Source organism: Carassius gibelio, chromosome A14, assembly GCF_023724105.1.
Source record: "Carassius gibelio isolate Cgi1373 ecotype wild population from Czech Republic chromosome A14, carGib1.2-hapl.c, whole genome shotgun sequence".
Classification (NCBI taxonomy): Eukaryota; Metazoa; Chordata; class Actinopteri; order Cypriniformes; family Cyprinidae; genus Carassius; species Carassius gibelio.
The window spans coordinates 9,303,936-9,328,339 of record NC_068384.1 but is presented as its reverse complement, the minus strand read 5'-3'; the positions used below and the strand labels follow the sequence as shown (position 1 = coordinate 9,328,339).

At 38.6% G+C, this 24,404-nt stretch overlaps 1 protein-coding gene across 4 annotated transcripts in view; it reads right to left on the bottom strand.

The window, feature by feature from the left end:
• Nucleotides 1-24,404, bottom strand: part of LOC128027449 (protocadherin-1) — a 142,866-nt gene that overhangs the window by 17,505 nt on the left and 100,957 nt on the right. Inside the window, exon 5 of one of the 4 annotated variants that reach the window (XM_052615071.1) lies at nucleotides 4,223-5,078. The exons of the other annotated variants lie outside the window; for them this stretch is intronic. Coding sequence (XP_052471031.1) covers nucleotides 5,023-5,078 — 56 coding nt within the window. The 3' untranslated portion in view covers nucleotides 4,223-5,022. Of the gene's footprint in view, nucleotides 1-4,222; nucleotides 5,079-24,404 lie in introns of those variants that run through there. 4 annotated transcript variants of the gene reach the window in all.

Here is a 24,404-nt window from a genome sequence, read left to right as displayed (position 1 = left end):
TCATACAGTTTGACAGTATAGAAAATAAAAAACCTTTGTTTCAACACGCTTCAGCTGAAAGCAGTACTATTTTCAGCTCAAATTGACTTTTGACATTTAGGAATGAGCAAGACCTTGACACACAGAGGCTGGCCGGAGATCGGAACGTCGAGGTGTCCGATGACTGGTGTTTGGAGGGCTTTTCTTTAAAATCATGCACCCATGTCCTCTGTACTCTAGAATAACAAGTACCCACAGGTATCAAGCGGCACACTCATGCCAGTTCAGGCAGGGCAGGGTGGCCTAACTAGGGCAGAAACACATTCGCCCTTTGGCTCACCAAAAACCCCATCCAAAGAAAACACGCCCACACACAAAATTCAATACCCTTTCCAAAAGCACTAGGGGTGTAAGAAATAAACTCGTTGTGAGTACATGCATGTGTTTGTGTCCCGGACTTCATTGTACATTCAGCTGTACACCAACGCTAAGCACCAGCACCAAACGTGTCTGTGTTAACTGCTGCACTGCTATAACAGGGCAGCTCAGTCTCCTCTCTGACCCACACGAGGCTAGAACAACATAACACAGGAGGAGAGACAAACAACAGCTAATCCTCTGCACACAACAGCACTGCAATGGAGCCCATTAATAAGAGAGGATTAGCCACCGCTAACGCTAACGAGTGTCCTCGCCACAGGAGCACAGATCTTCTTTCCTCTTCAGATATCTGCTTATCTCTGCCTGTCCCTCACTCCCTCCTCTACTTGTCTGTCGTGAAAAAAAAGGTTTGCTGAGACTGAAAACAGTTAAGGAGAGTGATGTGAGGACAGAAGTGAAAGAAAACAGATGGAGATGAACTATGACAAAAGACTGGCATCCTATACAAAAACACTGGCTTCTTTTCTCCTAAATGTTACTTTATAACTACACATTACTACACAAGACTTTGTAGCTTACATCTAATATTTTGTTTCTTATAATTTTTACAACTTAATATCTTACAAAGTTATTTTTTTTCTAGTAAATTGTGAATTTATATTTCAAAATGTGACTTTTTTTGCAACTTTAAACAGCACGTGAATATGCCTGAATATCCTAAAATGAGTTTTTTTTGCATAACTGAGACTTTATCATACACTTTATGTTAATGTTTGCAAATATTTATCTCACTACTGCATAATCACACCTCAAAATGTGACTTCTAATTTTAATCTAATAACCTAATGACATATTAATTAGTATAAATAAATAAATAAATACATAGATCAACATGGATGAATCATCCACAATAAGATCAAGAAGAAGCATTTAGAAAAAAAAAAAAATCCATAAAAAGGTTTCAAAAAAAAAAAAAAAAATCAAACAGTATTTACTTACTAATCAAACAGTAGCATATCATTATCACCTGATACAATACTACTACAAAAATGACAAATTTGCATATGAAAAATGATGGTACAGGAGAAAAGAGGGATGGATGACAGTGTGTGAGAGATGGAAGGTAATTTGGAAAACAGTGAGGATGGAGGTGGAGAGAGTGGATTATGCTGTGAGCTGGCGCTGTCAGGCTTGGCTAGGCTGGCACAGAAGCGCAGCACTATAATAAGCACCCTCTGTTTGCCCAGCGTTAGGCCAGCATTGTGCCAGTTCGAATGGATGGGCCAAAACCGAGCCACAAAACACTAAAGACCTCACTAATGGGATTCTCTTTACAGTCAGGCATGTCCTTAGCCAGCTCGAGCAGGGCACTGGGATGTACTTGTGTGAGGACCCCGGGGGATACAGAGATCTGAGAATAGTGTGGCCATGTCCGTACAGCTGAAACTAGAACGCATCTGGCTTAGAGGTGTTGGAAATGTGCTGAGCGTGTAAGTTTGCCTGTACTGATTGATTGTGTGGTAACAGGTAAATGCCCTGTTTGGCCAAACACTGCCTCACACCATCTGTCTGAGCGCATACGCAGCCTGTTCACGTAGGTATTGCCCTTAAGACAAACATACGAATGCAGACACACATACACACACATGCCGCAAAGACATGTGCACTCACATATTCAGACAAATAGATGTGTGTACTATATGTCTGCAGGTCTTTCACCACAGGGCAGCACCTGGCATGGCAAACAGCATTGTAGAGTCAAACAGTGAAATTCTGCTGCACAGTACAGGCTGATTTAATCAAGATATGATCTATTACTGACTTAATTCACACTCACACTTATGCTTTAAATAAAGTTAAACCTGATTAGGGCTGAAGGGAATCAAAAAACAAGGATTTTTATGGGGCAAGAAAAATGGCAGAGGGATGTCGTGTTATATTTGTAAATGTAATCAGATGTATGTAAATGTAACTTTAGCAACTATATAGTGTTATAGTGCTGTTTTACAGTTTTGAATCAGAATTTTGTAAATCTGAATCCTAGCCATAAAATTTCATGATATTGTCTAGAATTCAGTCATTGTGTCTCGAATTTATATGTACTCATAACAAATTCAAATTGAGAACTACTGTAAAGTAAATTCTATCAGTTTACTAGTTTCATAGATATTTAATGTTATGTTGGATCAGATCTATTTTAGCTTCTCTGGAGGAGCTATACCTCTGGCGGACAATGGTATTTATCATGGCATTAATTAGGCCTGCAAGTTCCGTTTTAATTAAATTCAGTGGCGCCTTCCGTTTTAAATTTATTCAATTGCTTGCTGACATCACTGCTATCTCACACAGCCCACTCGTAAACACGCACGAGCACACATACGTGATGTGTTTGTTCAAGGTGTGAGTGGATAAACAAAAAAGCATGTCTTTCATCTTGTCACCGATCTCTGCCCAAATTAGAATGTGAAAATAGAGTTGCAGCTTCCTTGTCATGTGTTTTGTGATTACTGCTACCAGGCCCACTCAAGCAAAACACACACACACACACACACACACACACTTGCATCATCACCCTCTAGTCCACCCCGATACATTCAACATTATTTTGGACCTTACATATTATTTAGATGGAAGGCAAGCTGTAACAATAAAATATTTTATTTTTATGCTAAATAAAAATTCTGCCGTCTCTCCTTGACCACCTTGGGTACTGATATGCAAATGTTGGAGTGTTTCTCTTTTCTCTCTGAGAAATGAAATAAGACGGTTGATTGCTGCAGACTGTGAAAAAAAAAAAAAAAAAAAAAACATAAGAGCTACTTCAAAAACAAATTTACAGTGCACCTAAATAACAATTGACGTGTTTTTGCATTATGCAGTTTGTCTTTTATCAGCTCTTTTGCAGTCTTCTGCAGTTGTCATTTTTGACATCCTCTGTTTTGTGAATGATAAAACATTGAAAAAAAAACTTACTTTATGTGTGAGTGTCTGAAAGATATATACTTTATTTATGTGACTATATTTTTACAATTTAAAATAACGCAATTATTTCTTTTTTATATCACTATACCATATATATATATATATATATATATATATATATATATATATATATATATCGTATCAGTATATAATTTCATCACATTTCTTTTCATGTAAGAGAAGTACTCAGATGTCAATTCAAAACAGCTAGCGTCAACACTACAGACACAGCAAGCAGATGTTGATAAGTCCATTTATTGTACTAAAAATGGCTGAATACAAAGTACATTCACAAGAACAGCACTTTCTGCTAGACTGTCTGCAGAGCCGACAGAATCTCTATTACTGGCTTCATGTAAGTAAATGACTCATGACATTAATCTAGCTTCCCCATCTACTGCTTTTGTAATCATTGTCTCAGACACACAGAGAAGTAAAATCCCATATGTGATCATAAAAGAAGTTTTCACATCACGGACGTACTGTCAGGTGTACCATATATTTATATATTTGATAAATATCATTCAGAGCTAGTTACATATTTACACACATACCCCAAGTAGACACTCAGGAATGTCAATGTCTTCAATATTCACATTGATACGTGTACTCAGTTTAAAGGCAAATGTGTATTTGGTGTTTTGTTACATTGTGGCACAGTCATTAGTGTGAGGTGAAGACGTCATTGCCTTCAGATCGAGAGAGAGAGAGAGAGAGAGAGAGAGAGAGAGAGAGCGAGAGAGACTGGAATGGAGTTTATGTTACAGTCAGCCAATCTAATTAACAAACACAACTGGTTGACACTTTATGGCACTACGCTCCATTTTGGTGTACACACGTGTAAAGAAGCCAAAACAGAGATAAAGTTCCCATCTAAGCATACTTTTTCCTCTCATTTATTTTAACTTAGGGTCTTTTGGAGGGTAGACAAGAATAAGAAGAAAGTGCAAAGTCATTATTTGATTCAGCTGCAAAGCAGTCTTTTCCCTTTCTCATACCCTCGTTTGGAGCAAAGTGAGAAAGAGTTAACGGAGAAAAATACTGTTGCTGTATTTGATAAGGTCAGAGTGCATTATAGAGGAGCTATTAAGTCCTCTTAGGTGAATTTTCAATGAATGTGAGTGGGTCTGGCTGTGGCAGAAAAGAGGAGACAGAGAGGAGAAAATAGAGGAGAGGATATTGAAAATGAAAGAGAAGGACAGAGGTAAGATATACCTACCAAACCCCAGGTGATTGCAATGATAGTAAGACTCCAAATGGGGTTCAAAGTGAACAGGAGAAGTAAAGGAAGGGGGGCAAGTCCATACAAAAGAGTTCATAGCAAAGGGATGAAATGCACAGCGGAGGAGAGGCAAAAATGGAGATATAACAAATCCACTAGTCCGTATTTCCTGAAGTGTCCATAGATGAGAGATATCCGCTCCCAAAAAGCTACGGAGGAAAAAAAAAAACCATCAGGGTGGGGGTGACAAACATCCGCAGACAGACGCCCATTCTCAGTCTGCTTTTCCTTTCCGACTTTGTCCATTTGGTTTTTCCTCATTGTTTATGTGCGAAAAAAAAAGTAGTTTTATGTATTTCAGAGATGAAAAGACATGTTATGGCAATCTGTGACAAGAGGCAAGCTCTGTCCTACTCCCGCAGACCAAAAAGAAAAACATTTTGGAAAAAGAAGAATGTTTAAGGCAGTCTTTTTTGGCCGGCCCCCTTCTCTTGGTCAACGCCCGTTACAGCACCTACAAGAGGATAGATACGACTTACTACTCACGTACTGGAACGCAATACATTCCATGCAAAATATTTATAGAAAAATGAATATATAAATATTAATGGTGCAATTGAAACATATCTTTGGACGAATATGTATAAACAACATAAGGTGATGAGAAGAGCAAGGGGGCAAGACCAAAAACCTGCTCTATCATATTAAAATGTGAAATTAGAGCTCCTTTACAGTTATTTTTCTGGCATTTTAACAGTTAACGATTACATTTATTTTGCCGTTTTGAAAAGTTTTACATTGCAACTGTAAATTCAAGCCATTCATGTCACACTGGGTATGTACAAAACTTTTTAGAGGGTATGTTGTCTTTGCAAAGTTCATTAGGAGACCGATTTGAACAAACCTGCCCCCCTTAGTCCAAACGTGTACGGCAGGGCTGCACAGATGGCCATGCTCTCAGCTTTTTTTTTCGATCTGTTGTCCATTACACTATATAGAATTCTAGCATGAATGTGTCCAGGAAAAACACAAACTGTAAAAGTAAAAAGTCGCCAAAAAGTTTGCACACAATCGGCATTACTCATCACTAAGATACAAGGTTGAAATAGACTCATTTCTTTCATGAAATATAGCAAGAGCAACCACAATATTTCCCATCTACAGTTCCTGCTGGCCCACGCTGCTTTTACAGCCAATGACTGATCCAGAGGTCTCGCACAATGTTAGGACACAGACTCCTCACGCAGTAGGCACAGCTTGCCTACCGGGTGCAGATCAGCAGGAGAAATGCAACTGACATTTCATCGCATCAGTAGGCAATGAGGCACTGCACAGTAACAGTTTCAGCCACTGCTCCACTGTACCCTGCTGACACAAACACCAGCTGCTGCAATCTGTCCAGAGACCAGTGTGCGCCTTACGAATCCCGCATGTCACTAATACAGACACAGACTTTTTATCACTGCATTAAAGGCGACACACTGGCTTTGTATATAGGGCTGCCTGCTGCTGACCCATCGTTTTGGATGCACAGGTGTAAGGTGTGGACGTTACGTAAGGCAAAGCCTTTTTCACTGATTTTGCGAGATTTATTTTGGATCATTTAAACTTTTCTTAAAGTGATAGTTTACCCAAACATTTACTCAACCTTATGTTGTTCCAAACCTGTATGGATTTATTTCTTCTCTTGAACACAAAAATAAGATCATCTGAATAATGCCGGTAATCAGTTGACAGTGGTCAAACTTTTCCGTAGCATTGAAATAAATGGCTGCCGTCAACTGAGGTTACCCACATTATTATTATTATTATTATTGCAGTGGCTTTCCAATGCCGTTGCCGTTGATAATAGGAGAAAGCAAGTTTGGTACGCGTACAAAGAGAGTCCATGCAGACGGATAAAGATGCATGAAAATTGCTAATTTTGCGGTCAAAAACTGTTTGCCTCTCAAGTAGGATATTTACCAAATTAGTTTTTTCATGGAACATGATCTTTACTTAAAATCCTAATAATTATTGCCATAAAAGAGAAATCAATCATTTTGACCCATTCACTGTATTTTTGGCTATTGCTACAAATATAAACCCCAGCGACTTAAGACTGCGGTCTTTGGTCACATATATACACTGTCAGTGGCTTATGGCTTCAGATGCACCCAACAGGGCTTTTAGTGGCCTTGTTCAAGCTGTTTTCTCAGATCTAATCACTGAGACAAGAGCCCTTCCCTAATCCTGGTCCTCACCTCTGCCACCTCGACATCTGTCGAAGTGTGTGTATGAAGGCCCATGAGTGTGTCGGGCAGCATCTGGACCTAATGAGGCTCACAGCCTGCCACTGCACACGTTTAACACCTTCCAATGAGCACCTGCGTCAGAGGTAACCTCCTGACGAGATGTACCATTGTTGTTCTTGTCATGGGAGCCTTTCACCCTTCTCAACCCAGCCATTTTCAATGCTACGATGAGGTTTGATACTATAGATGAAGTCACCCCAGAGTCATGTGCACAAGGTTTACAATCCAGTCATCAGAAATGTTACTTAAGTCTGACTGACAACGATAAGTAACTTTTAGAAGACAGATTAAAAATAGTGTAAAATGGATAAGGCATCAGCCTCCAGAGCTAGGAATTGTGGGTACAAGTCCCACCTGGGTCATCACTCAGATCAGCTTCGGATAAGACTTTCTGTAATGCCTCTGGGTTCACTAACAGATGTGGCCCGTTGTCCTAATGGATAAGGCATCAGCCTCAGGAGCTGGGAATTGTGGGTTCAAGTCCCACCTGTGTCATCTTTCAGGGCTTTCATTTTAGGGGAAGTCGTGGCCTAATGGTTAGAGGGTTGGACTCCCAATCGAAGGGTTGTGAGTTCTAGTCTCGGGCCGGACGGAATTGTGGGTGGGGGGAGTGCATGATCAGCTCTCTCTCCACCTTCAATACCACGACTTAGGTGCCCTTGAGCAAGGCATCGAACCCCCAACTGCTCCCCGGGCGCCGCAGCATAAATGGCTGCCCACTGCTCCAGGTGTGTGCTCACAGTGTGTGTGTGTGTGTTCACTGCTCTGTGTGTGTGCATTTCGGATGGGTTAAATGCAGAGCACAAATTCTGTTAAAAAAATAGGCATACTCGTTAAACTTCTGATAGTATGTTTTCATCTGAGGTAAAGATAACCATTTTTATAATTGTGACAGATGGTTTGTTTTGTAGATGGTTCATAAAAACAAATCTAAAACTGCTAACTATTAACACCAATTTCATCAATAGCGGTCAGATCATTCTTTCCATTCACTGTTAACCATGTTAAATTGCAGTTCTTGATGTTAGCAGCTAAATACATGGTAAGGGTTATTGACTTGGCAGATGTTAAATTTAGACAATGGTAACATTGCGCATTGGGATAAATCAATTGGACAACATAACCACCTATTTCTCTATTATTGAAAGTATTTCAGTGATATAATCAACAGATAACCATCTGCTAAAATAAAATAAAATGGCAACTCTTCAAAAGCCCCAAATCAAGGGAGATTAGAGGCCTCCAACCTCATTCTGATTATTAACAATGACGACTCTTGGGGATAATCAACAAAGCCCCTCTTCTAAAATATACTGAGCAACCCTTAACAGCAAAAGAGAGTAAAAAGTGTGTTCCACCACGGGCAGATGGCCACAGTAAGTGGGAGTGTGACTGCTGTCAGCCTGAGCGAGATGCATTTCTCTGTTGTTAGCACTTTAAAAAATTGTGCTGAAGCTAGTGATTATTTGCATGAACACCATTTAAACACAGCTCAAGAGCTCTAATCCCACACCAAAGAGCGTGAAAAGAAAGAGATAGGTAATACATTGAGACTCAGAGGGGGTGAAGAGAGATTGCAGTGTGATTTGCTCACTTTCAGGCATTCAAATAAGCATGCTGCAAAATAAAGAAAATAAAGGGGATAAATTCCCTTGTATATTTTTATACATTTGTTTAAAGTTATTTATTTGCGTGTCCATTCTTTGATTGCCTAGCCAGCAAACCAATAACTCTGCACAAATACCATCGAATAAAACAACTAAGCCGTCTGTCAAAAATTGTAAAAATGCCAATTTCGGATACTTGTCGTCTTTCATTCTCGCTCCTGCTATCTGTCTTTCAGGAGAATAAATGTTGCACTGGCGTCTGCCCGGGAAATGTGATCATACTCGCACTGACGCCTCATTGTTTGGTGATGTCTTTATTTATCTCTTCCTCCATTCGTTTACTTTCTTAAGGCCATTATTCATGTCGTCTAACAATCTTAACTGAGCCGCTCATCAGACAGCTGTTAATAAAACTCTGTCTCTGTATAACTGGTGCGAGCAACGTGCGGGTGCCTCACAACATCTCCATATCCTCCATTTTGTATCAAAAAGCTGAATGATTAACTGTGATTTATGGCTGCGGAAGTGTCATAGCAGCAGATTTTATGAGACTACTATGAACTGATTCGAGACTACAAACAATCTACCGTTCGAGAAACGTACGGTTTGACAGCAGCACAACTCAATTGATTTGCTTTATGACTGGATTGGGTTTTAATAGCCTTGCAATGCTTCAGAAAGTCAGCGGCCACTGGTTTCAGAAAAGACTTCAGAAACTCTGAACTTCATAAAGAAGCTTAGAGACATTCAAGGTCCTTTATCTGCCCAGGCATACGGCACTTTTTTTCCCCATACTGTGAAACAGTATGACTGTGAGAGACATGTTACGGGTAGTGTTGGGGAGGTTTGAGGGTCGACCACATGAGCACCATTTGTTATTATCTGGACACAGTGAGAAGACACAGTGTGGATGCACGTTACACGCTTATGTGTGCCACAGGCCCAGTGTGGTACATTTAAGCATAGTGAGGGTACCGTGTACCAGTGGGAGACAGTATGTGTGTGTCAAAGCTAATGTGTGTGTGTCTGGACTAGCCTGCCAGAACCCAGTGAGGGTGTCTATGAAAGGGGATGCACCCTCGGCATCTCACAGGGAGCAGCAGCTGTCGTAATGACCTATCCATCAGTCAGAAATAGCAGTCAGACAACTTTTTACTTTCCTTTTATAATAAAATACAAATATGTACCTTTTGTTTTTCATACAAGGTAACCTCTAGAGAACGATTCAATTGTCTTTTTAAATTGGATGACAGCAATATTGGAACCCACAGCTAAAACTTTGCTAAGAAATTTACTTAGTGCTTTCAAGTGTACTCAAAACAAATCAACATTTAAAAAAAAGAAGAGAAAACACACACAAAAGCACTCATACCTGAAACTATACAACGCTATCTCACGACCAATTCCTACGTATTTTACGAGGTGGCTTATTCGTACGAATTTGTACAACCTCACTCGTACGATTTTATACGACCGCAGTGATGGTTAGGTTTAGGGGCGGGGTTAGGTGTAGGTAATTCGTACAAATTCATACGAATTGTGCAAATCGTAAAGTACGTACGATTTGGCAACAATCGTATGAATTTGTACGAGTGTGGTCGTACTAATTCGTACGAATAAGCCACCTTGTGAAAAATTTACGAATTGCCGTGAGATCGAGTTGAACTATATTGTACTGAGGCTTTTTCTCTTCAATGAACATAATAACAAGCACAGAAGTCTGATTATTGAACTCATCCTGCATTAATATGACTTCAAACGGTACAATAAAATCACTCTGAAGCCTAGTGCATTGTTTCTCAATCGCATCATAAAGTTGTGTGTGTACTTTATGTGTGTGTGGGCCTGGTTGAGATGGCGCACAGCTAGTTCATCCATGAGCATTCAGCTGTAACCGCAATGATGTCAGAGGATCTATCCAGCCCAGAGACAAAAGTACTGTGAGTGACTGTTTAGAGATCCAGGCGGCACTGACAAAGACTCGGTGAAGGGCAGGGGAAGATTCTGTAACTGTCGAAGCACCGGATCTGAAAGAGACGTGTCTGACTTCTTAGACTTCTCAGACCGCTGGAGTGTTTCATGTATTTCTCTTTCATTCCTTCTGCAATTCCTGCCTTGGATTTTCTCAGACGGCAGCTCACTGATCAGACTCTGTAAAGAAGTGGCTGATATAATAAAGGCAATGTTGTCTAATCGTGTGGCCAACTTCGTCTACATGCCAACATATGACTATTAATCTTCTTAGCTAGCACTGGGCCTCTTCATCTCTCATGTTTTTATGTCTACCTCCCTCTCATCCTTTCACCATCCTCCATTTTTTCTTTCCTAAGGATTAAGCATTTACAGTACGACACAGAGGCTGTTTAAGCTTTATGTTAAGCCTAATGTCAAAACTTTTTTTTACACTACTCTCTAGAAAACATGATTTTAAATGGCCAACTGTAGTGTTCTGCAGTAAAAAATTTGCTAAACGTTTTCTGAGGAAACTGAATGTCGTACATATACCTCCACAGCCTCACCAATAAAAAATACCAATAATTAGTAAATACACTAATACATTTCTATTTTAGTATGGAATAATTAAGTCACAATTAACTAGGTGTGTTACTTGCGGTTTTTTTCAGTTGTGAAATGTTATAGAAATTTGGTTTACCACACAATATAGTATAATGTTTTAATGTTGCCGAGAGATGCAGCAACTTATTGCATTAATATACAATGACTCTGAACAGTTTAACTGAATAATAATTTAGTTAAGAATAAGAATAAGAATTAAATTGAATACAATTTTAACTATATTTTACGGTTAGTACAGTAATTATGACTGGCTGACTGTATATCTAGAATTCTTTGGAACAGCTCTCTGGCTTCTGTAAAAATACTAAACATACTTTTAAAATAGTTGAAAGCACATCAGCCCAGAGGAAAAAAAAAAAAAAAAAGGATGAAAGAAAAAAAGAACAATCAATATAAATTCATCAGTGGAATGGATGCTAAGTGACTGTTTCCTTCAACCCGTCAGATCACAGTCTTTAAAAATATTTTTTGATCACCAGTTACGAGAGAAAAGTGAGAGAGACAGATAATTGCTTGTTGACGGAGATACAATCCATGTTTTTCACATGAACTGGCATTGGTCATTAAACTGACATGCTTCGTTAACAACTGTGCATTCTGTTGCTTCATGTTGCAACAAATGTTTACAGTTAAGACCGCTGTCAACACACTACACACCTGGTTAGACCTTAATTAGATCTTGAGAGCTCCGATCTGTTTATTTATTTTGTTTAATACAATTTTAGCTAATTACTTGATGTATTGTGTGGTGATATTGTTACGGTGTAGAATGGGTTAATATTCTCAAGTATTTTTTGTACAAAAAAATAATAATACATTATAATAATATTGGCAGAGGCATACTAATAGGGTTTTACTCAAAAATACTTATCACTAATAAATATATATGAGGATTTCTGTTCCAAAATGCAATAAATCCATTTTGATTAATTTCAGAAAAAAGAAAAAAAAAGTTTTCTTTACCAAAAATAGTGGCAAGATGGAAACCACTATTTTCTGTTTCAAGCTTTCACATAGCATCTTTATGTTATAATAACATTAAATTTTATTATTTTCCCCCCAAAATGCAATAAATCCATGATACCTTTTTTTTTTCTCAAAATGCAATAAATCCATTCAAATAATATGGAAGTTATTTTTCACAACATAAGTTGATTCACAAATGACAGCCTCTGAACTTGGTCAATACTTATCTTATATACAGGCACTGAACTAAAAATACATTCATCAGTCATCACTTTCAAAATGAATTCATTTGACCATCTTGTTAATGCTATAAATGAATTACAGCAATAGAATAAAATTTAATTGTGATCATGAACAACATCACATTAGATCACAGAAATTCCAAAATGACATTTCCCTTACAGAGATACTTCAGTACCGAGTATCTCTCTCCCATCTCAGATTTGCTCTATTCCTCCAGATGAGTGGATGTGCTACAGTGACAGCAGGTGACCCGTGATGTGTATTTCTTCCCCCTCAGGTGTGTTAGTGTGGCTATATACACATGCGTGCATGCACTGTGCAGCCTCTGAGCACTATGGGACCTCTCTACAATCACTGGCTCCTTTCCAAAGAGTGAGCATGACTCCCTGTGCCCTGGGCAAGATCAGACCCCACTGTTCCTCTAAGTATGTGAGCGTGTGTATAAAGCGGGGCAAAGGGGGAGACAGATGATAGAGACACCCCTCTGTTTTTAAATCTTCTGTGCGCTTGCGAATACATGTTCCTATGTCATCCTTTGTGTGTGGTAACTACTTTGTTTCTATAAAGCTTTGTTTTTTTTGCAAAAAAAAGCCTATTATAACTGCAGATTTGTATTGGGTCAGAGGCATGTTCTCTGGGAAAACAAATGGAGATGAAAAGAAAGAACTGATCTTTTTTCTGACCTCTGAAAGAGAAAAGGTCACTGGCTATTTAGCAGGTCTGTGTCCAATAATTTATGCTGAATTCAACTGTGAACTTCAAACTGTATGCAAAAGAGAGAGAGAGAGAGAGAGAGAGAGAGAGAGAGAGAGAGGGAGGGAGGGAAATATAGAAGCTGAGGGAGAGGAAGAGAATAGTGTGAGACGGGCCCGGCATGCCAGTGGGAAATACTGTAGGTAGCCAGACGTCAACCAGCATGGCCCCTACTGACCACTGAGAAGCAGCCAACACAATGCCTCATAGACGGATGGGAGTTCAGTCCTGGACCCGGTTAAAAAGAAGTTAAGGAGGAATTAATATCGCCTCCCTGTGGACTGTACACCTAAGTTTTTTTTTTTTTTTTTTTTTTTTTTTTTTTTCTCTCGCTCGCTCTTTCTTAATTCTAAGGTTCTTTCTTAAAAACTAAGGTTCATACAATTCATTCTTGTACACATTTGGTTTAAATGGTGCACTCAGTTAGCTCTTACTTGTCTTAGTAATCTTGGTATATACTGACACCTACTGGCATGGATGAATGAAGTTTTGTGATCTGCTCAAAATGGAATATGTTTAGTTGTGTAAATTGTAGTAAAACTTTGTTTTAATTGCCAACAAATGAGAGGCTAACTAAATTAATATGATTCATCTCATGCGTATTACTCAACTCAATAATATATATATTTTCTCTTCTCTGTTGGTCTAAAAACAAAGGAAATGGGGGAACAAATTCTGAGTGCACCTTAAATACTGTATAAGGCAAAGTCACATCTTAATCTCTCTGAGAGGGTCTGAGGTTACGGTTTTGTCTGCATTTGAAACTACCTGTCATGTGAGCTCAACGCTGACAAAGACATCCCGTTATATGTGAAGTGTGAAAACAGACACAGTAGCTTCAACTGCTGCAGAAATAGACAGGAAGTGGTGAATTTATTAATCTGTCGGAGATAGTAAACATGAATGGCTTCACAGCAAATTTTAAATTTTACTATTTTACTGTTAAGAGGTGACATAACAGCAAAAAAAAAAAAAAAAAAAAAAAAAGAAAAAAAGAAAGAAAGGAGAGCAGAGAACAAAGACTACCAGAAAATTTTATGAGAATGATGAGGTGATCATAGACTAAAATCGTGTCATCATGAATCTGTGAAGAAAGATATTTATTAATTTTTTTTTTGCAGCATGTCTGACATTATCTAAAATTCTAGATGTTCTGTATTATTGTGATGTTGAAGAGGACTGTAGAAACTGCAGGGCTCTTGCCCATTCTGACTTGTCTGTATCATGCAGCCACAGGCAGTGCAGTAATGGTGAAGTATGAAGCCTTCCAGTGTGACCTCTCATGTGGCCTTCAGTGACAACTTTGAATGACAGCACGAGTGACTGTTCGACATGCTGCCCTCGAGAGGGAATGTCTCCAGAGCATGATGTGCTGGTAAACATGCTTGCCGACCAAAATACAAATGCATGAGGGTCTCATGAAGTCAAACAAGGTAGAAGGACGGATATGGATGCTAAAAGAAAGGGAAAATGGATACAAAATAAACAACCTTACCCAACTAGACATTTAAAACATTTCTTCTCATCTTTCTCAGTCTGACCTCAGGATTTGAGTCCGGGTCAGACTCTAAGCCCCCACCCTGCATGCCTGCCAGGACTTTAGAAGTCTTATCCCCATGAATCCAAGCAGTTAGTCTTAGATCAGATGGTCTAAAACTCTAGTGGAAACCAAGTCTTGCATTTAGAATTAAAGCCAGAAATGAATCCTAAAACGTTCTGTACAATTGACAAATTTTATCAGGTCTCTAAACGCACCACTTCCACTTTCATGCTTCCATGCACCTTTTTATTTACTCATTCTTATTTGTTTATATGATTATTTATTTATGCGTTTGAAAGGGGTTAGAGTCTTGAAATCGGTCTCAGTCTGTTGCCTGCGTAATCCTAATCTTCCGTTCAATAATCAGTGGTCCTTCTGGTAGATACAAGGGTGGCTATGCTCTGCCTTTGATGGGATTATGTAGTGCTCGCAGCAGGATCTAGACACACAGGAGCGGACAAACAAAAGATGAGCCCAGTAAGTCCCCTTATCCGCTCATTCTGTAAGTGGATTTTATGGGCGGCCATCGCACCGTTGTGCCTTTTTCTCCATATGCTTCACTTCAATAAAAGAGAATGAGGGCGACTTGCCACAGGTGCAATCAACCCTCTAAACATTGTTCCTTATCTGTGACTTCATCCAACCAGACTGACTGGTTTAGTGAGACAGACTCTGTGAAAGAGTCATAGTCACATGAAAGAGCTCTTAAACGTTGCCAGTAGCTTGGGGCACGTAGATGATCTTTAAATCTGTTTATATTGTAGTCTGTTTATTTCTTACCTAAATCCACAAAGGTGTGCCAAGACATACACCCTAATTCCAAAGGCTAAACCTGTTTTGACTTCACTTTGAACAAAGGAGTTTGAATATGCAGTAATAAATTCATGTTAGCATTTACACTAAAGAGAATTACTCAAAAGGTGACATGTTTTACTTGGGATTTTACACCTGTCTTGTGTACAGACAGGGTTGAACAATGCACACTGCTGCTATGCTTTAGCTAAATGCTAACAAGTGAAAACATGCTGCATCCAACACATTCTCATGGAACTATTTTATGCTTTGATTAATTGCAGGCTAATTCAAATAATCTCATTTGTACGTTTTCAACTTACAAATTTCTGACGGTTCTCCTCAATGTTGTTCTTTGACCACACACAAGCCAAATATCATATCTGATTGGTTATTCGGACTGAATAACCACTGGACAAATAAAATAAAAAAACTTTGTTGTTCATGCAAACAGTAAGTAACAGGAAGTTACTCTGCCAAAAATAATGTATATAAAAGTCACATGAATAACACATGATCTGTAAAAGTCACATGACTACTAAGTTATACATATATAATGTTAGCCAGAACAGATGGTAGGCTACTGTATCCCTCATGTTTTCAGAAGTCCCTGAGTTATAAAATGTTCTTACAAAAAATGTTGTTTAAAAAAAAAACATTTTTGGTAAGAACATTTTATAACCTCTATGTTTTTGAAAATGAATGTATATAGACATTAGATTGGATAATATAACAATTTATGGTTCGCCAGTAACACACGACAGCTGTAAAATAGTTGTATATAAAATATAAATATAAATTGTAGAAGAGAAAATCTTACACAATGTAGTACACAAGCACCGCAAAACTAGAAACTCACAGACAACAGTTTAAGTATGCTGCAAATGGCCATAATAAATGTTAAGTTAAGATGAGCATTAGACAGTACAGTGTTTGCCAATGAAGTAAGCTTAAAGATACTGCTGGGAAGAACCAGATCTTCACCTTTTAGAGTGACATGGTAATTCAAGTGTAGTATTTTTCACTAATTACAGTTTGTTGATATTAGCTACCTAAAAATATTTAATTATTAATAAATATTTAACATTCCCTAGGCAGAGAACGACTACACCACACACTCTCTTTCTCCATTTCACTCACACACACATAGATACACACATTAGCAAACACTTACACACACACACACACAAAAAAAAAAAAAAAAAACATTCAGAAGAAGGGACACAGTTAGCTAAATTACCCAAGGTGAAAAATAGTAAAATTAAAATAATAAAATAAAAATACGGCACTAATCCTGAGGGGGGAAATAAATCAATAGCCATAGATGGTCTCACATCAGAATCAAATATTGCACTTCTTAAGATTCTGTCTCAACATTTCTCTCTCAACACTTAAAATGCCCTAGAGCTGAGACAGAGGACGACACACGCACGCACTTACACAAATACTTAAAAACACGCTTTCTCTAAGGCTACTTCAGCAAAAAAAAAAAAAAAAAAAAATGTTGTAATGCCAGAAAAACGCAGAACTAGTTTAACTAGTTAGGTGAAGAACCTATGTTTTAACAAAAGACCCCAAAATGTAAGCAGTAGATTCAGAGCACAACATGCACTTTTAAAAAATTACAATATTGAACAATATATAAAATATTGAAAGTAAAATTATGTATGTAAAAAAAAATATGGCACTCATCCTGAGGGGGGAAATAAATCAATAGCCATAGATGGTCTCACTTCAGAATCAAATATTGTACTTCTTAAGATTCTGTCTCAACATTTCTCTCTCAACCCTTAAAATGCCCTAGAGCTGAGACAGAGGACGACACACGCACGCACTTACACAAATACTTAAAAACACGCTTTCTCTAAGGCTACTTCAGCAAAAAAATATGTTTGAATGCCCGAAAAACGCAGAACTAGTTTAACTAGTTAGGTGAAGAACTTATGTTTCAATAAAAGACCCCAAGTAAATCTAGCAGTAGATTCAGAGCATAACATGCCCTTTTAAAATATTACAATTTTTCCTTTCTATATAAAATATTGAAAGGAAAATGATGTATGGAAAAGCTAAATCGACCTTGCTTGATTCTGACTGGTCAGAGGCCTCGGGAAGGGCTGAGCAAGCCTTCAGTCTCATATGTTACTATCACCTCTTTCATTTAACATCTAATTAATGCACTGAATACAGCAGGCACTAAATTGCAGCTCCCCCCAGCAAACACACACATATACTGTACATATAAAACCACTCACAGATATTACTGGGACATGAAATCTAACTTGGCAATTTATAATCTGTTACCTCTCAGTAAGCCTGTCTGTGTGTCTGGTTAAACCTTGAACTGCTGCTTCTGCTACTGTGAGTCAGTGACATACAAAACCCCACAACCTGCAAGTCAACTCTACCTCAGGAAATGCTAAAACCTCAGCGAAAAATACAGTCGGTGTGTAGCGTGGGTGTGCGTGGGAGTGTGTGTGTGCTTATCTCAGGGAATAAGTATTGGGAGTTATTCCAGGAAGTTTTTCTGCTCAGCTGGCACAGTTGCTCAATAAAAGCTCTTGTGTGCGTAAGCCGCTTGTACAGCTGAGCGTATTTTAATGAGCTCTATCCCACTCTCCCTGACTGCTGCATGCTGGGATTACCTTTCGGGGTCACGTCCATCCTAATCCCATCAGCACAACATGGCTCAAAAACCAACAAGCCACTGCTGACCTCCACAGGTAGACCTTATGCCACAAACCCCCTGACAAAGATTCTCACCTATTTGTCACCTTCACTTACAATTTTTTTAAGCATTCAGTAGGTAGATGTGAAAAGAGCCCAGAAGGACAGAACTCAAATCAATGTTCCTAACCTGAGAAGCCGAGTTCTGATTGTTTTGATGGAGATCGACCTTACTGAGGCTTTTCAAGAAGCTTGCGATCCTATAGTGCATTGCAGCAGGTGAAAGTAGCACACATGCATGCATTATAGATGCAAACTGGGATTGCCTGATACAAGACAGAGGAGAACGAGAGAGGGAAGGGGAGAACTATGATGGATTGCAGAGAGAAAGTACTGGTTCAAAAGTCTTCACCGTAACAGAATAGATGAAGATAACAGGAAGGTAAGAAATACATGGATATGTGATGTTCATATCTATTGCTTGTTTGCGCACAAGTGCTTTTTAAGATGCATAGATTAAAGTGTGATTAAAATAATGTTTAACAGTTTCCTGGTGAGGCAACCTGAAAACACAGTTCCGTACAAACACGCACACACATGCACACAGATACATACACACACACACACAAAAACACACACCATCGCTCTCAACTCCACATGCTTTGACAGACAGTTGGTCCAATGTGTACTGTCATACACTCACCTAACAGTACATTCCTCTCTTGCACCTTCAGTTTCACACACTGAAAAAACAAAGCTCATGATGATTCAGACCTATTGAAATGAACACACATCAATCCATGTGATACATGTCTCGGAAACAAATGGAGAATGCATATTTGAGCCATAAAGTGAGTGGTGTTTTTTTTTTTTTTTTTGAGAATGTTAATCTCAGTTTAAAATGAAGCACAATATCTCTATGACAAAATAATATATATATATATTTTTTTAGCTGCCTGTTGATGCCATGTTTAGACTGGTTTTATCTGCCAGATACACTTATTATCAATGTGCAAACCTATTTCCTTTCATTACAGCAATGCATGCTCTCAAGGAAGTTCCTTGTTTTAGTTACTTTACTCACATACACACCAACAAGAACTAATCAATGCAGAAAAGGAGAAAAAGAGGAAAACAGCACAAAGTCAAGCTGAGTAGGCTAATAATGCTGCCAACTCCAATGCAAACTGTAAATCAACATTAAATCAATGCTTAATCAATGTGTCCCTCCCGCTTATTATCAACCTCTCAATGAATTACTAAACACTAGCTCCAGATAAATGCTGACCCCACGAGTCTTCACTCTCTCTGAGCTCCCAGCAGCAGGTCTCTGGTTTCACATGAAAGGGATTTTTACTACTGAACCTGCTGAACCAGTGGATTATGAGTTGCTTGAACCCAGTTAATATACAACTAATAAATAAATAAATTACATTTAAAATAAATATTTAAAAAAAAAAAAGAAAACATTTATTTTAATTGTAATAACATTTTAGAATTTTACTATATATATATATATATATATATATATATATATATATATATATATATATATATATATATATATATATATATATATATATATATATATATTATATATATATTATTATTATTATTATTATTATTATTTTTTTTTTGTAACTAGCAACTAAATAAAACAGCAAGTATTCTGAAACTATAGTTTTCTATACAAGCTACTGATCATTTAAAGTGACACTATAGTCAAGTTGCTCTTTTGAAAAAGTATTTACACTTCAAGTTACTAAAAAAGCAGCCAGCTACACTGAAGAAATGGGTTAGATATATATTTATATTTATTTGCAACAATGAGTCGAAAGAACAACAGCAGTATTTAATTAACTATAAAAATAAGATAATGAACATAATGAACCTATTGACTAGAATGAGTTGTTGGAAAAGAACACAGCTAAAAGAAAGCGCTAAACTATGTCACACTGCTGAGGGATGTAGTCAAAATAATTAGAAAATGTAGTTAATTACTTCCCAACACTGGTGTGTAAACTGTTGGCGTTCGTCTTACTTGCCCCTTTGTGAGTCATAAAAAGAAAAAGCTGTCACTGGTTCATTATTATCTGCAATGATCCAGGACAGGAGTAATATCCCTGCTAGAGAGAATTCATAGATCTTCATGTTGACTGAAAGATGAGAAACAGAAAAGCAGGGACACTGAGGGTGTAGTGGTTGAGCACATTCTCAATGCTATACAGGAAATTGATTCTGGCCCCCGGGGTCACAAGGACCTTGCGTGAGAAGAGTTTGCTTGCTGGTGTACTGGCAGTGGGCTGGTCAAACAGTCAAGCTTCAGACATGATAAAACCAGATCTCTGTGGCACGCAACAACAGCAGGCTCCATCAAAAGGCAATAAGAGAGGATCACTTACAAATATAAATGCTAGAACAAAAGCGCATTCAAACACGTGCAGGGGTAGAGACACATGTACACAAACATGTCATTGAAAACAGCGCTTGGCGAATAAGCATTTGACATCAGCATTCTTTTTTCAGGTCAATTACACTATATGTGTGTCTTCGTCTTTCTATCCATCTAATTATCCATCCATCCATCTGAGAATTCATCATCTAAAACATTTCCACCAAAATGCCATATGTATTATTTTAGTCAACAGTGTGAGGTGAAAATTACTTAAATCAATAAACATGAAAAAAAAAAAAAAGTTTTTCTTTGCTTTTATTTATCTTATATACCAGATTTTCAAATTTGAATCTAGTAGTTCAACATGCAAACCATAAGTTTGTTTGTCAGAAAATGCTTGCACTGATTTAATGAATATGACAAGAAAAGGGTTGAATCTCTTTTAATAAAAATCAACCCCTGTGACATATCCATGACAAATGTGGCTGCAGTTAAAAATGTCTGGTTTCCATTCCTGTCTCTAATCTCCAAATGCGGCTTTCATGACTAAAAAGCACAATGTGTTCAGACAAAACATCCTGAGAATATTCAAAGATTACACATGCAGAAAATGATCCATTCCAGCCTTACCCTACTATTTTGGCACTGTTTGCATTACAGCTTTTGTTTTTTCGATGACAATTAGCACTGGAAATTGGCCTCCCGTTTAGAGACTTACAAGCGTCATCCCATGTTTAATCGACTGCCTCATTCATTTCCGATTCTATAACACAGACAGCATGAGTCCAGAAGCAAGCCAATTTAACTACTTATCAATTGATTAACATGGAGTTGTATTAACTGTATTGTAAATCATAGGGTAAGATGCAGCATAGAGGGGGAACACCTCAAGTCTGCTCTGAGATGAAGAGAGAGAGAGAGAGAGAGAGAGAGAGAGAGTAATTCAATTAAGGGAAACACACTTCTGCACGTGTTAAGTCTTTCTACTGGAGACTTAAAGCAGTATTCAATTACCTGCTCAATCAAGCCCAATTTACTGCTAGAGTGGAAGGAAAACATAGAAACTGTAGTGAGACTGAACCTCACTTTTTCAAAGAGGGAAAAGAGACTGTGTGTGTGTGTGTGTGTGTGTGTGTGTGTGTGTGTGTGTGTGTGTGTGTGTGTGTTATAGAGAGACAGAGTCAGGCTTCACACCAAGAGTCGGTATTGATCTTGGGTGAGGTGAGGTGACATTGGTTAAAAACATAAGAGCTCTTCATTTCTGGAAACAGCGTACCGCCTACTGAGATACCATGGCATTAAGTATAGACAGCATGAGGCATTTTATAGGTACACCTAACATTACTGGTGCATGTGTGAGACACTTGGTTAGGTAAGTGGGCAGCGAAGCTTCAGGCACACCCCTGCAGCTCAACCAAACCCCCTCTCCCACCAGGGCACCATTTCCATGACAACGCTAGCTGAGAGCCCCAGCAGGACAGGAGATAAACAAGAAGCCATAACCCTACCACTGGGATGGGAGGTGTGTGCGCTTGTGCGTGTCAGGCTAGCCCTCTGAGATGCACCTAGCTGGCTTCATCCTCTGAAGCCGATGGACAACAACAACAATATCCTTTAGATTAGAAGCAGCTGTCAGTCCCTTAGGAAACAGCAGGCCTGGCAACAGTAGCACGCGCAGCAGGGGCTAACTCCCTAAGCTCCTCTCTGAACTGGCAGAGGCCGTGGTGGCTAATTCCCCGCGCTGACCACGGACCTGGCAACAGCGGCTAACTCAGTGGACTAAACACAAAGGTGGCGATCGCAGTAGTTGCTAACTCTCCAAGCGGGGTGTAAAGCTGGCAAAAGTGGCAGCTGCAACTCCATCTGTACTAGTGGGGACTAGCATGGAGCCCCAAGGATTGCAAATATAAATTGTTACAAAAGCATCACTAAGAGCTTGCTAAATTTCCATTCATCTATTTCCAAATTTGTGAAATGTTAAAGTTCCTCAGCATTTGATTACAATGACAAGATCTAGATATAAATGTAAAGACATATAAACATAAGACACAGTTGTGGGCTATGAAGTCACAATTCCACAACTGTTAGATATGAAGTGGATGGTATAAGATATAAAGGCGCATTTGTGAGATCTAACATGCAAATTGTGATAAATGCAGTCAAACTGTTAAATATAAAACTGCACTGCGAGATACACTCATAATTGTGATAAATACAGTTAAAAATCTGAATTATACAGTTGTATTGTGAAATATAAAGTTATACTTGTGAGATATGAAGTCATACATTTGAGATATTAAGTTATATTGTGAAATATAAATTCCTATTGTAAAATATAAAGTAACAAATTTGAGACATGGAGTCATACTGTGAGATAATCTAAATTGACAATTGTGAGATATGAAACCAGCTTCCATAAATAACCTCAGCATGTGCGCGAGAGTGGAACAAATCCACAGTATTATTTCACTGTGAGAATCTCTCGGATCCTGAGAAGCGACTAAATAATTCATACTTCATATTTGGTTAATCAAACAAATTAGATAAAAGGACTTCTCTTTCCAATTTAAACACCAAGAAAGTGAAACATTTTAAATATAGTTTCTATGTGAGAGAGGACAGTGAATTTGCCATACCATCATAATCCATATGCACTGCTTATCCAGTTACATCCAGAGACCTTCACAAGCTCATCTCAAATATCTTCATTCGGAAGGCCGGAACTCAAAATTGGAGAGCCTTTAAAGGTCCAGTCCCATATAACAGAGACACAGTGCTTCTGGTTACTTAACCAGCTAGCCCACAGATATTTAATACTTAATATTTCCCTGATCAAATATGATTACGGCAGTTATTCTCTTGTTGGAGAAACCTGCCATCGGCTTCCAAACCGGAATGACACAGAGGCACGGAAGCAGAGAGGAAAGGAGGCAAATGTGGTTACAGGTCTGCGGAAGAGAGAAAGAGTATATGGGGTTGGAAAGTGAGAAAGAAAGAGACAAAGACCACAGTAAAATCAATGCATGCAGAGAATGGAGAGATAATTAAGGTAGGAAAGAAGAGAACGAGAGAAAGAAAGAGTGAATTCAATCCGTACTTACATGACTCCACATCACATTTGCTAATTAGATAAGTTACATCTTAATATCAGTAGCCATTAAACACAATGGCAGCGTTCCCAGAATCTTTCGCTCTTAACAAACCCCCCATCTAGTTATCTGTGATTGTGAATTGTACAGCCTCAGTGTTTTGTCGTTGTCGATAGAGGCATAGCATGGGTTGTTAGTGATGTCCTGCTCACTGACTCAGAGGTGTGTGTGTGTGTGTGTGTTTGGCAGGCTCTTTGTAGGCTGTGTGCTCAATTACACGCTGACATAACAGGGATGTACAATTACAGCGTGACACTGCGTTCACTGTACTGCACCTGTCAGACAGCCTGCCAAGGGACGACCCAGGGATCCTTAGATGATGAAGAGGCAGGGGTGGCCGCACACACACTGGTTGTACATACTCCAGTGATTTTATACTTCCACATTCACGGTCCTATTTTCCACGGCCGCCTCTCTCTCTCTCTTTCCCTCTCGTTCTCTCGTTGCAGTAGAACTGCAGTGCTCAGCACTCTAGTCATTGTTGTGATTCAGTAGTGGAGCTCCTGTCTGCCAGATCTGCTCCAATTTACAACAGCGGCCCACAATGCACTACTCTGGGCGAAGCAAGAAAGCAACCACACCTCTCTCTTTCTCTCCTCTCAGGACTCAATCTCTCGCTTTCTACTGTAGAACAGCAGACCATCGTCAAATAAGCACAAATAAACTAGCTGCACTCCTGAAATAAACCCCTCCATGAATCTTCTCTTGCTGTCTGCTTTCTCTCTCTCCTCTCTATATCTTTCCCAGCTATAAAGCGGGTTCCACCCAGCATTAAAATGTAGTGTAAGTGTGTTTGGTTTCTGCAGCATTAGTGGCTCCAAATGGTTTTGATAAAATAATGTATGTTAATTATTTATTTA